Source organism: Columba livia, chromosome 2, assembly GCF_036013475.1.
Source record: "Columba livia isolate bColLiv1 breed racing homer chromosome 2, bColLiv1.pat.W.v2, whole genome shotgun sequence".
In the NCBI taxonomy this organism is placed as follows: domain Eukaryota; kingdom Metazoa; phylum Chordata; class Aves; order Columbiformes; family Columbidae; genus Columba; species Columba livia.
Window position 1 is genome coordinate 88,702,052 of NC_088603.1, and position 14,243 is coordinate 88,716,294.

The following is a 14,243-nucleotide window of genomic DNA, read 5'->3' on the forward strand; positions in this document are numbered from 1 at the left end:
GCCTCTTTTTTTTTTTTTTTTTTCCTTAAGGTCAGAGGAAAGGATTGGGTGGGAATGGCTTCTCATTTTGTTTGGAAAAAAAAAAATCTATATATCTATATATCTATATATCTATATATCTATATATATCTGTGCTTAACTGTGCCTAGTGCTTGCCTGGGCATTTCACAAAGTCCTGTGAGGTCCCTTGGGAAACATGCAACAAAGCGCATCTTTGCTTTGCAACCTCCTGTTCCCAAAACAGTAGCAAGGAGATGAAGATCCCTAAGGAAGCAGCGTGCTGCACTTCAGGCTGAAGAAAAGCTTATACTGAGTATGGGTTTGGAGCAGACAGTTTGATGTTGTGAAAGAAATACTATGAACTACCTAAAGAGGAGAAAATACCTTATAAAGAAGACAAAGAAACACTTAGTGTGGCTCTGTGAAGCTCTGGGGAAGCATATTACTGCAGTTATCCTGGAGGTACAAATCTGAAATGCTGTGATTTGCCTTTTTAAAGGAAGGAAAGCAAGAATCGGGAAACTGGTTAAAAAGAAAAAGTTCTTACATCATTTAAGAGTGTGAACTGTCAACTGAAACTACAAAGCTTTTGTGATTACAGTCATATAAAGTAGGCACTTCTGTTTTGATTGCTGATGTGCGAGCTCTTATGTACTACATGCCAAGATACAGCTAGCATTGTGGCCTGGCCAAATTGGAGCTAAGAACCAAACATTAATGGAATGATGCAACTATTCTATTAAATCAATACACAAGACCCTAGCAGAAACCCCTGGAAGATTTCAGCCATTCACTTCTTGCCAATATGTCCTTTCTCCTTCCTGCCGTTCCCTAGAACATTTTACTTTTCTTTCTGCTAAAATATTTTTATTCTGTGTTTCCTAATAGATAAAGCAAAGGGATGTATGACAACTTAAAACTGGAATTCAGAGGAAAGCAAATATCCTGCTGTTTTCCACTGGTCAACATCCTGTAATGCTGTATTCCTAATGCAAGAGGGTGCTCTATTGACACATCTTGTGTGCAAAAAATACTTTTCTTACTTTCAGAGGAAACTTGCCAGAATGTTACCCTGATAAGAACAATTGTATTTTCCCTTGTGTCTGCAACTGGACAGAGAGATAAAGAAATGACTCAGATGTGTGCATCCGGCAGTGAAGTTACCTTCCTGTAGGTTTTACAGAGACGCCCATAAAGAATTATAAAACCTTTAACAGGCTTTTACGTGCAAATCAATTATTTAATATTACCCATTCACATTGTTTCTGTATCATATAGAAAAGCAGCATACTTAGGCTGCAGAACATGAATCAGTGATATTTTTAAGGCATGTATGACATTACATATATGTTTGATATTACATAGTGCAGTGTCTCCTGGTAGATCTACAAATCCTGCAAACCCAAGAAACCTCAATTCCAAATCAAAGACTTTCTTTTATTCTCTATCTCACCCACACCTACGAATACACTACACAGTCAGTTGACTCCAGAGATGAGCAGGGTTAAAAGCAAAGAAGGAAGGTAGAAGATATGAATAGGGTGGAAATGTGAAGGAAGGAAACAGTAGTTTCTACCAATAGTTTGGTTTGGGATTCATGATGTTCTGATCTATTCCTACCTTTTTTTGTTAAAGAAATGGTTGAGACTGTAATGAAGGCTAGAACACATTTTTTTTTTTCACATTTGCAAGAGACTGAGAATGTGCAATAACTTGGTTAGTGACTTGAAGGAGTGGATTTTTATTTTTGGCATCTTGATATATTAATATAATACTTCAGAGAAGAATTTTGTTTCTTAAAAGGTATGAGAAAACCTGAAACAGAACATTTTGGAATGACCTGTTGCCAGAAGTGCTTAGAGTATACGTATTTTCATCTATCCTTTAAAAAGCAAGCAAAGAAATTCAGTAATTTCAGTATTTCTTGAAAATATATACATGTGATAAGCTATATATATATATATATATATATATATATATATATATATATATTTAAGATTCTTCCTAAATCCTTGCAAAGGATTTTCAGTGCATAATGTAACAGAACTGGGTTTTCTCCTCAAGTCTGGATCTTGATATATTCCTAAATAAAATATTTATACAATTGAATTGGAGATGTGTTTAATTTCCACTGATATAGGTGAAAGAATCTAGAGCGTGAATTTTTTCTGTTTGCCCATCAGCAGTCAGTTTTGTTCTGAATGTAGCGCTCAGTAGTGCAAGCAGTAAACGGAGCTTTGGGGATTGCATCTGCATGCAACTACTCAATGCAAAAAAAACACAGTGGTGTGATTTGATGATGCTGTTATGTTTTCCTACAAGATGTTGAGGTTTACTTTGCCTGAAATTTTGTCAGTCTTTTGAGTTGGAGTGACTTAAATACATGCTTTATCTTTCTAAAATAATTACCGTTTAATGTCATACTCTAGGGTATGAATTAAATTACAGTTCAAAAAGTCTTCTGCCTGAAGAGAAAGGAGGTCACTGAACAGAGCACATTAAATCTGAAACTTGGTGGTGCAATAATAGACAAAAGAGTAATGCTGACAGGGGCAATGCTTTTGCTCAGGCTACAAACAAAACGCAGCAGCAGAAAATGTCAGGCAGAGCCGTTTTTACACAACACAGAAACCTGATTCTAGATGCTTCTTTTTGTTGCTTAGCTTGTATCTGTGACAAAATTTTCAGTTTACTATCAGCCTGTCATATTACAAGAATAAAATCCCTAGAGCTGCCCAGAAGCTCAAACGAACCACTCGCCTCCTTGTGAGATTGGGTCTGTTTTGTTTTGTTTGTATAAGATGTAGCTCCATTTTATTCAGCCCTATTATTTTACCTTGCTCACATTTTTCATCGTATCCTAATTTTGCCCACAGGAAGTGTCTCCCAGGAAAGATGCTACTAACTGATGTCATCCTGCAGGCACTTTGCCTGCAAAACAGGTCTGTGCCATGTAAATATTTACAAGTAGTACTCCTAATAATGGAACGCCTTGTGATCACACAATAAACCTTGTGAAAGAAATTGTGGGTGGTGATAGGAAAATATGTTAATTTACCAGATTCCCAGCCAAATTCTCACAAGATTTGACTGCATTCCTGTCTACCAAACTGTGTTTGGCTCCTGGGCTTTAAGCTATTTAACATATAAAACTATGTTTCTTTGAATGTGCTTTGCAACCTACTGTAATTATATTAAAACTAGGCTCAATGTGGTGTGTTGATGGTATCATGCTATAAAGCAGGTTTTAAAACAAGAGATGGATGCTTGCAGAATGTTGTTTACCTTTTCTGTCCTAGTGGTTTGGGATATCTTGCATATTATAAGAGTAAACTTTTAAGTTAAAACCGAGACAAAGCCTTCTAAAGCTAAGCAGAAACAGAAAAGAGCAGGTCATTCTGTCTTGTCCTCACTTGGAGACATGATTCTGAGTATATTTTTTTTTTCCATTCCAGAAGGAGTGAATGGAACAGATGATGAAATAAGTGACCTTCTAATTTGCTCCACAATATTCAAGATGTTGCTGTTGACCACAGCTACTCTGTTAAGGAGCCCCAAAAGCATATAGTTTATATAGCCTGCCAGCAACTGTGCTGCGTTCAAATCTTTCTAATCTCTTGGTACATGCAACTCCTAGACAAAATTGCTATTTAAGGCTGGTACTTGCATGGAATACTGGTTGAAACTGTATTGATGAAACCTAGATCACTCAAAAGAGCTTCCAGGATGGCAGCAATACAGCTAATGCATCTTTCAAAAGAAATTCAGAACTAACTTGCTTTTCCTGCCTGTGTGCTTAATTTTTAATATTATTGTCTCTTTAGTGCCAAAGGTTTGTTGTGGTGGGCAGGGAGTGGTGGATGGATTTCACATTTCCTATATGTCTATAACATTGCAAATTATAAAATGAAGCTCATACATCCTGTTTCTTCTAAAATTACTTTTAGATGTAATTTCCCAGAATGGCACTGCAGGGATTGTTCTTGGTTGAATGTTTATGAGGTATCTTTTACGTTCATAAATTTTGTTCTAGAAAAAAAACAAGTCTACTACTGCAGAACACTATGCTAGGTAAGAATGAATTTCTTTAGGAAAGGGCAATGATATATGAGGGCAAAGGGCAAAGTTCCCAATAGAACTCACTGGTGAAAGGTGTTTGTCTGTTGGGTGTCCTATTCAGTAAAATGAGGAGTCATTAGTTCATAGGTACTGAATACTAATTGCGTACAAAATAATTGTTTCCTGGATCCATGAAAGCTGTTTAGCATTAGAACACAGAACGCAACATTTATGAGTATGTAATTATATAGAGCATAATAAATTATGCACATCACACAGTCAGATGAACAGAGATTTTGCAGAATTAGTTGTTTGAAATAATTTCACAAATGGTTCATGTGAGGTTCATGTGAGGTATTAGCTTACATTCAGTCAGGAACTGTCTTCTGGATCAGTTGCTTTGATAAATAACTGCTTGTAATTCATTATGCTGACTGATAAGTTTATGATTTCCTATAAATCATCACACACTGTAGATTCTGCTCCCCAGCTTTCCAAAATATCTGTGTGAACCCATATGTATATTTACAATATTAAATTATTGACAAATATTTGTGTAGAAATGTGTACTGTGCACAGAATTTTCATCTCAGCTCTTTCAGAATTTTACCTTTGCTCCTAGTAAGCAAAATGATTGTACATACCCTTGAAACAGCAGGGATTTTAGCATTGCTTGACTAAAAGCAGAAACATCCTTCGTGCAAATGCCAGCCAGCTGTGAAGTGGAGCTCCTTGGCGAGGTATGTTCTTCCTTTTTGGCTGTTTGCCTGCCATGCTTTGCCAGTGTAGGGTACACCAAAGGGAGAGCACCAGAGCGAGGGGATGGTGGGAGAGGTGGGACGTGGGGGACACGTGGCTCTGCTGCCCAGCACGGGGGCTGCTCTTCAGCATGGGAGGAAGCAGAAGGATGGTGACTTGCTTGATGATGCTTGAGGTGCCCACCATGGCGACAGTGGAGTGGTGTGGGAAATAGCGGTTAATGGAAGAACAATAGACCCCACCTTCATACACCACTTAGTTAACCCTGCCGTAGAGGTACAAACATCATCTGGGTAATGTCGTGGTTGAGACAGACAAACGACATAGACCAAGTTCTTCCAGGATGAAAGTAGTAGATGCCGTTTATTGCCACAAGTGCATTTTTATACAGTTTTAGTAATTCATGTGTCTCTTCATTATTGGTTACAAGTTACAGCAGTAACATCTCATTGGCTATTTTTGCTATCATCAATGCTACTCTTCTACTCCCTTCTCTCTCACGGGTACATCCTTAACATCTCCGGATGCTCCTTTACTCCCATCTCTCTCACGGGTAGGCCTTCATATCTTCAAGGCTAATTTCTGTTCCCATGCCCTCCATCATGGAATCCACAGACCCACCGTAGTCCCCCACAGGGTAAACACTGAACTACTTAGTTGTTTAGTACATCCTGAGGACTTTCACTCTTCTATTCAAAGCTAAATGATTACTTCAAGAATTTTTCAGTCTCAGAGCAGATAAAATAAAAGGAAATCCCACCATATTTGAGGAATAAAGGCGTTCAAGTGGTCATATTCTGCCATCACTACAGCTGTGATTTCTGCTTTGCTGGGAGGCAATTTTTACCAGTATGTAAAAGTTTATGAATTCATGACACACAGGCAATCTATTCTCCTTGAACCCATGGAAAATGTAAAAATTAAAACAGAAATTTGCACCCTTTCACATATAAAGATTTTAACAGATTAATCAGTCAGTTTAACATGAATTGGGGTAACCAAGCTTCACAACATGCTCTGGAGAGCCAAAAACTGCTACTGGGTGACCCAAATCCAAAGAATGGGAAAGGGAAGCTCAAGCACTGGCCATAAGACAACAGTTGAACCTCATCCCAGGGAGACTGGCAGAGCTCAGTGGACCTACAGATGTGCGTTCGCTCATTGCAGAGGTATCAAACATTAATTTTTCAGATTTCTGTCTTAGCTCAAATCTAGTCAGATTCCTCACTGGTGACATCTGTATCCAGAAAGATTTTACATTTTGGGGATTTTACTCTTAGTGTGGAAAAATAGCTATGAATGTTAAGATGTCTCTTTCATTCAATAGTAATACATTTTGCAGAAAATGTAAAGATGCAATTTACTCAGCAATGATGAGAAATAAAGAATATTTGCTCAGGCATCCCACTGTCCTATTGTATGATCCCTGATTCAGTTTATAGGTGGTTTGAATCACCTTCTATAACGGCTGTGTTGCATGTCTTTGTTGACCACAGAACTTTTGGGATCAGATTCACTCTTAAGCAATTAATTTTGGTAGAACAAAACATACAGAAAGTTTACTCCTCTGCCCAAGGTGGCATTCCCTGTTGGTAGAGTTGTCCCAAAACAGGGTTCTTTACCCAGTGTGCATACAAATGAGCCAAATTAGCACACAGAGAGGAGATATTTATTTACAGAGTTGTGCAAGTCAGTGTGCTGGAATAAAGCCAGCATGCCAGCAAGAAAAGTAAAAGGCACTATTTAAAAAATCTTATCACTGTGTTCACACCCTAAAGAGCCAATTGGTTATACATTTGCTAATTGCATTACATAATCCTTTTAGCGTATAATGAGCAACATTCAGCTAAAGGACAGTTTATCCAACGGTCATGAGATTTGTGTTAAAGCAAGACTCAACTAATTGTGTGGGCTTCAAAAGGTCTAAAACTGCAAGGTCAGCAACATCTGTAGTTTGTGATCAGGTGTTTTGCAAACCACTCTTATCTTTGTTACATGAACAGACTGGCCTAAAACTGAAAGGATTTTTATATTTTTAGGTTAGCAATTGCAGACAGGATTCATTCTTTTAAGCGATGACAACAGTAGGGCAGTCATCCTCAACCCCCAGTAAAACCGCACAGCTCCGCACTGCTGCCCCGGGTTCCCCTCCTGCAGAGCTCCCCCCATAGCTCCAGGAATTACCCTCCTGCCTCTTTGCTGAAGGAAATGCTGGGAGACCGATTTTCATCCAGGGTGGCATGTGGCAATTGATTAACAGTTTTCTGACTTGTCAGAATATTCCACCTTGATGTAGGCAATGTGCACTGAAAAGGAGAATGAAATGTCAAACACACAGACCCTTTATAACCTAAAATTAAACAGTCATATGATGATGCAATGGGACCACTGCAGTGCTAGATTTGTACTTACAAGGGTGTTCTACAAGTATACAGACATTTATATGGCTACATGGTTAAACAGTGTGCTTATGTTCCTACTATTATTTTTTTCAAAAATCTAAGCATATGCATGCAAAATGACATTAATATTGGGATGACGGAGAATCACCAAAATCTGGAAAAAGACAAATGTGTGTTCCATATGATCTTATTTTTTTTTTTTTCTCCTGTTGTTTGTATTCATTTTTATTTCAGAAAAGTAGAAACAAGTGCAGAATTTATACTGTGGAGTACAGCACCCTGAAGGCATTTATACAAACCCATCCCCTTACTGTTCATTGCACTGTGAAGCAAATGGAAAGATGAGATTCCTCAGCGAAAGCAAAACAAGAGGCAGAAATATAATCTCTCCTTTTTTTCAGCAAGCAGGCAAATCTCTTGCACCATTCTGTAGTGCTGGGATTAACCAGTTTATAAATAAAATGTTCAGACTGCTTGGTGAGGTGAATCTGAGCTAGAAAGTCCTTAAGAAGCCACTCTGCAAGTGGATGAAGGAAAGAAAAGACGGCATGGGGCGTGCTCTACACCAGTTCAAGGCTCTGTTTTGGAAGAATTGGCTCTGCCGTGTGAGGCAACCGGTGAGTTTTTGGAAATGATAAAAAAAAAGGAATATTTTAAATCTTCTTTTCGTATCAGTTGGAAAGAGTATATCTACTGATTTTTCCTTTTCACTGCAGGTTGTTAAAGATAGGCTGGCTGCAGGTGCTTCTTGTTTTGCCTTTGGTCTCCTAATTGCTGAGAACACAAGTAGAAAACAACAGTGTGTTTTAATTCTAAAATGGCTGAATGCAGCAATGCTCCCCAGTTTGCAAATGAGATAGGAAACCTCATAAAAGTTTTGAAGAGCCACGGCTTATCTTTTAACTACCATTAGGTATTACCAGTGCCTGTAGCAGTGGCGAGGATGAAATTCAATTTTCTTCATGCTACAGGTACTCATTGGTATTGTAAGAAAGCTCGCACAATTGTGATCAAAACCTAGATACGGGGAATAGGAGGACTGTATATTAAAATGGAATATACTTCTAACTTTCCTTTCTTATCCACTCTACAAAGCCTAATTTAACCTTTCAAATTCAAATATGCAGAAGAATGTGGCAGCTACTTCAACAGCAGTTTAAATTAAAATAATACTCAAATATGACATGAGATGTCAGTGTTCACTTTTACTGTCACCGATGCGATGTTTTTAATTTAAGACAGAAGGAAGCAAATTTTCTCAAGTGAGATAACATTTCTGTGGGAAAAAAAACACACTTCAATTAATAGTTTCTCATTGATTTCTCTTGTCTGTAATGACCTGGGGATTTGCAATGAGGCATGTGGGCTGCTTCGGATAGGATTACCTCAATTAAATAGAAATACATATTTTCATTTCAGAAATATTTAACTTCAATAAAATTGCGATTTAGGTAGAGATTCATTATCGAAAATGATTTCAAGTGATGTTTTTTAATATGAAACACTTTTTTTTTTGAGGAATCCTGCTAGTTATATTCATCTCTATTTTAAACACTTTTGTATGCTCCCTGTTCCTCATACTTCAATCGTTGTGCATTAAGTGGCTTCTCAGTATCTCCTGTTCTCTTCCATGCTGATCTGTTTCTCTTCTTGCTCTGTTTGGTTTTCCCTCTCATATATTTTTGAAGGACAAAATCTTCATTCGTGTAAGTTTAAGTTTGCCTAATTGCTCTGTATTATATTGTGTAGGTGTATTTATAGAAAGCAGTTGTCTTCTCATGGTTATTTATCAGCAGTTAGGCCTAGAAGACAAGCGTGGTCTGTTGAACTAATGATGTGTTGTGAGTGTCATGTGGCATTAGTTAATATGACACAGTGAAGGGTGAAGGGGCTGTGGAAGATGTAAGGGATCTGTAACAAGAAGCTGCTTTGACCAAAATTCAGACAGGCATCAGTGCCTCTCATTTACACGGTTCAAAGGCAGCACAGGATAATATGTACATTTGGACATCAGTTGGGAGTTTGAAATTGCAGTCGTATAGAAGATGCTTTCTTATTTCTGTTTTCAGAAGGTTTTGCTGTTCAGGGCTTTCCCCCTATAAACACCCCCCTGAGCTTTGGTCTCCCAGAGCCCTGACCCCCTCCCTGAGCTTCTTGTGAGACCTCTTCCCTCTGCACTGGACAAGGGCTGGTGATGCTGGTATGGGTCCAGGGTCAGGCTTGACCCTTTCTAGCCCCTCATGGGCAGCCTAGTGACACCTCCTCCAAGTCTCTTCTGCAGTGCCCCTTTCCTCATCTGCTGTACCTGGCTCCATCCCCCCCCCCCCCCCCCGCAAACCAGCCCATTGATACCCTGCAGCAATGGTGGTGTTCTACAGCTAGGGTCCTCCCATCCCAGATGGGATAAACATGCCCAGGACTGGAGGCTGCTGCTAGGGCCCTGTCTGCACTGATGAACCTTAATAGCCCTGACCAGCCTCACCTGGGGCTCCATCCAAGCCCACAGCTCAGCTGAAATGGGGCTTCTGGGCCCTATGCTCCTGCCTGTGTGAAGTCAGAGGAGCGCTGCTTTTCAGCTTAGCTTTTGTGCTTGGCTACTCTCTTCCTGGCTTGATCGTGCTCCTGCCACATCACTGTGACATTGCCCAAGGATCTGGAGTCCTGGTTGAAGCTGCAATGGCTGGCACTGCCCTGCTCACCTGTGGGATGGGTCCTCTGCCTGGCTGGGAGGTGTTACCATGCATGGCTCTCCATGACTTATGGAGCAGCTGGCCCTCACTGCTCCTCCAGAATTTGAAAGAAACAGGCCTTGCTTGTTTTTCGCTGTCTCCTGTTGGGTTTGGAGTGTATTCAGTTTACATAAATGGTAATTTCCCTAAATGTCAGGAAGCCTTTAGTTCCTTGCCTTGTGTTCAGCAGAGCAAGCTTTTTCTATGGGGAAGACTCTGCCATTGGATTTTGTTCTTAAGCATTATATTACTTTTCTCGTGTGTTTTTCTATCATTCCCAAGTTTAGGAATCACTTCCCCAGTGGGATTTGATTCAGTGCTGACAGTTGAGAAATAAAAATCCTCAATATGCTTCACAGAACTTAATAGCCTCTAATGGAAGATCTTGAGTGTGGTTCTTTGTCATTTCTATTACATTTCTGTTACTGAGTTAGGTATTCGCACTTTCCTAGCACGTTTATGAGTGATTCTGTAAGTCTTTTGAACCTTGGCTGAGTGGCAGTTTCGTCCTTTTTGCAGCTGAATATTGAGGTGCGTGTCTCAGAGGAGACGTGCTCAAAAACTGTGAGTTATGCAGTGCACCAGCTTGGGTGGCTTTTATTGTGGTCCTGGAAACGGGAAAGCAGGGAAGCGAGAAGTGTGGTGGTGGCCCATTAGCTTGGTCTCACAATGCCCTGCTGCTGGAGGTGACAAAGGCAGGTTTTGGAGAAAGGTGACTGCGGGTGAGAGAAAGGGTGTAATGGCAGCAGTCAGGGAGCCAGGGGAGGACAAGGAGGTACGCTGCCCAGCAGAGTTTAGGGTAGCATGCCTCAGGGGAACATGGGGAGGTGCAGCAAGGTGCAGAATGCTGCTGGCTTCTTGGGGGCCTAAGGAATGGGAAAGCTGGATGTCACTGTCATCACGTGTTAAGAGTCACTGTGTTGGCCAGAGGGAAATATCTACCACCACTGTAAACAGAAGAAGTTGAAACCTACTTTTGTACTCTGAAAGCAGTGTATTTGGCAAAGTTATAAGGATTTAAATAGAACTCTTTATTACTAATTTGTTTTATTATCTTTTTTTTTTTTTTTTTTTTTTTTGTAGGACTGATGATGTTTTGATTTCCCTTTTCAGGTCCTGTCTCTCACTGAAATACTCTGGCCATGTGTGCTTTTCTTGATTCTGGCTGCAATCCGCTTTCAGGAGCCCCCAAAATACAAGGAAAACTGTATGTTTTGTTTCACCTGTGTTCTATTTTGATTGCTTCTGCTTGTAGAAGTATTTAGGAAATAATAAAGATATTCTAGAAGGGGGGACTTAGATATGGTGGAGTCAATGGAAAGAATCTTACAGTGGGATTTAGTCTTGTCTAGCTGTGTATCTAAGCAAGCCATATTTAGGGGGGGAAGGAAATGCAAAGTTTAAAGTCTGATTTGTAAGATTTGTAACAGTTTTAGCTGTACTTGTTTTTTTTTCTATTGAGTAATGAAGTTTAGATGATTGGTTCAGAGGTGGATAATTACGCTGTAGATATTAACAGTTAGACAAGATGAATCTTAACTTTACCCACTTCCTGGGAATCAGAATGAACATCTTATAAATAATTAAGTCTTCTGTTCTATCAACACTTCAAAACTTGTTATGACTACCTCCACCTTATAAGGTTATTTTAGCTTTTATCTTGTCAGATGTTAACTTCATTCAGAAAAGAATTAGAAGCCAACATGGTAAACTGATTATAGATCAGTAGAGTGAAATATCTGTAGAGAATCTAGCCTACACTATATACATTTACTTTAGACTAGCTCTAGTCTAGACCCAAGGATGCAGTACATGCTAACACTTTGAGTACATAAGGTGTGCTCTTGGAGTACAACTGCTTTGTTTTAGAAGAAGGGGATCCGGTGTATGTGCTTAAAGAGCTTTCTACAGTGTGCACTGGAGTGTGCTAAGTAAAAATAACTCATCTGCAAATGGTACTGGTCAGTCACAACTCAAAATTAATTCCTTTATACATCAGGTATGGTTCCTGGGGAATGAAGAATGGTTTGATTAAGAGTGCAATTTCTGAACTTAAAGGATATTATGATTTTTAAGGATCATGTACATATAGTAAATTCCCCATTTCTACATCTTTCAATTCTGAATATTCAATAAGAGTGCTAGCCCGAATGCTAGTTTTCTTCTCATTTCATTTCCTTAATTTTGATGTAATGATTGCCAAAACGTTATCCAGAAGAAGAGTCAAATTATCTTTCAAGTATTTCTCAGTTTTAGCTGTTTTAAACAGAGAAATGGAGTTAAATAGGAAACCTATAGATATTCTTATGTTTCAAAATAAGCAAAGTGTTGCTTTATATTTTGAAGTTTAAATTCTCAGAACTATGGAGAGATATGTATAAATTCCAGAAAGATGGAAAAGATGCTGTTTAGATAGTCTTGATAGATGTGCATTCAGATATTGCTGAATACCTGTTCCTCCATTTTATGAAAGCCTGGGAGAAAAGAGGAAATACTATGTTATTGATTTTCTGTGGTGAATTACTTATTCTTAAATGGAATGCCTGCCATTGATACAACTTCATTGTTTGCAGATGAAAAAGCCACTTCCTAGGAGAAGGGAACACAATGTGATGGTACAGATTTGTAACTGAAATGTCACTGGCTTTAATTCTGCTGCTGCTTGGTTCTAGGTTACTTAGAAGCTCGGGATTTACCAAGTCGGGGCCTTTACCCTTTCATGCGGACCCTTTTCTGTAACGTTGGTTCAAGATGCAAGAATACAAGTTACACAACACAGAAAAGCAACCGCTTACGGTAAGTTATGCAAATTGGCAGAACTGTCAGTATCAAGTGCATCTTTTTCTACAGCAAAGGTTCTTATTGCCTTGTAGACAGTTAGGAGCATTGTTTCTCTATGCTAAAAGTTTCCTTCAGTGTCCTTATGAATACAAAAGCTGTAGGGTCTTAGTCACACCTTTTCCTAATTTTTGTTTGCGTTTCTTGGGCATTTCATGTTGTTATTAGATACTGAAAGCTGTTTTGAGGGAAAATTGGAGAGGTACCTTGTGATGTTCTTGCCCTTCACTGCCAGGGCAGTGAGACCATGCTTTCTTACCCTTCACTAGAAAGTCCTTTACTACACAAGGATGAGATTGTGCAACAAAAAGTATACAATATGTAGAGCATATGTGGTGAGAGAAGGAAATACAGAAAAGCAAAAGAGAGATAACTCTTGAGTAAGACCCACAAAGAGCCAAAAAGGAGAAGCAGAAGCTCTGTCAGAAAAAGAACTTGAAAAAGTAGACTGGAAGAGGGCCTTGTCACAGAAAGAAAAACAAACTTGAATTGGGATTTTTCTTTAAGAAATGTAGTAATTTCATCTACTTCAAAATTTTGAAGAGCATTGGCATTCATGCAGATTGGTTGAAGGATGTAATCATAGGCAACATTTTAAAATATATAACAATAAAGTCAAAGGTGAGCTAATCAGAATATATGTGTGCATATATTTATGTGTATTCTTAGAAAACTGAGAATATCTACCAAAAAAGGTCTTAGAGGTTTGAGCCAGATAAGTGTTTAAGAGCATCAGGCTTTTATGGTTTATTATTGTAGGAGTTTATAGGTAGCAATAAATCCAGCATACAGCCAGTTGGAAAGCTTCAATATCACAGAAATAGGCCATAATACTCACTGTTTCATCTAGACAGTCTGTTCTAGTTATTTTTACCTGTAGAGAATTGTTGATTGAGCATAAGACCATGCAAAATAAATCTTCTTTATGGGCAAACACCTTCTACAGAAAGCAATAACTTGTTAGTAGAGTTGAAGTCTTACCAGTTTAAGCTATGAATCATTATTAGTACAGATTTATTATTACACAAAATAGTTAGGTACAGGAAGAAACAGTATTACAGTAACCTCCCTAAACAGAAATAACAATAACAAGAACCACCACCACCACCACCACCACCATAATAATAATAATAATAATAATAATAATGGAGTTTAAATTGTTACACAACCACTTAGTTTCTGCTCCTTTCCTTGGGGTTATTCTCACCTTTCCACTGCTGCAGTCTGGTATTGGTGGGGCTGTTACAGTAAGTCGTGATCTGGAGCCCTTTTCCTGGAGAAATGTGATGCTGATGGCTTCTTTTTCACTGAGGTTTGCTAATGTGCTTTTATACTTTGCTTGTTCTCCATTGGTCTGCATCTCTGTGATATAACTGAATTTATATGGTACCTCTGAATGTTTATAGTATCTCTTACATATGTTAGATACCTGCTCTTTTTTCTTGTTACTTATAAA

The 14,243-nt window shown here is 38.8% G+C and overlaps 1 protein-coding gene across 1 annotated transcript in view; it reads left to right on the plus strand.

Moving 5' to 3' along the window:
• The first annotated feature begins 10,688 nt into the window (after positions 1-10,688).
• Positions 10,689-14,243, plus strand: part of ABCA13 (ATP binding cassette subfamily A member 13) — a 181,466-nt gene continuing 177,911 nt past the window's right edge. Inside the window, exons 1-3 of the mRNA XM_065053420.1 lie at positions 10,689-10,724; positions 11,063-11,156; positions 12,622-12,745. Of these exons, the coding sequence (XP_064909492.1) occupies positions 10,689-10,724; positions 11,063-11,156; positions 12,622-12,745 (254 nt within the window). The remainder of the gene's footprint in view (positions 10,725-11,062; positions 11,157-12,621; positions 12,746-14,243) is intronic.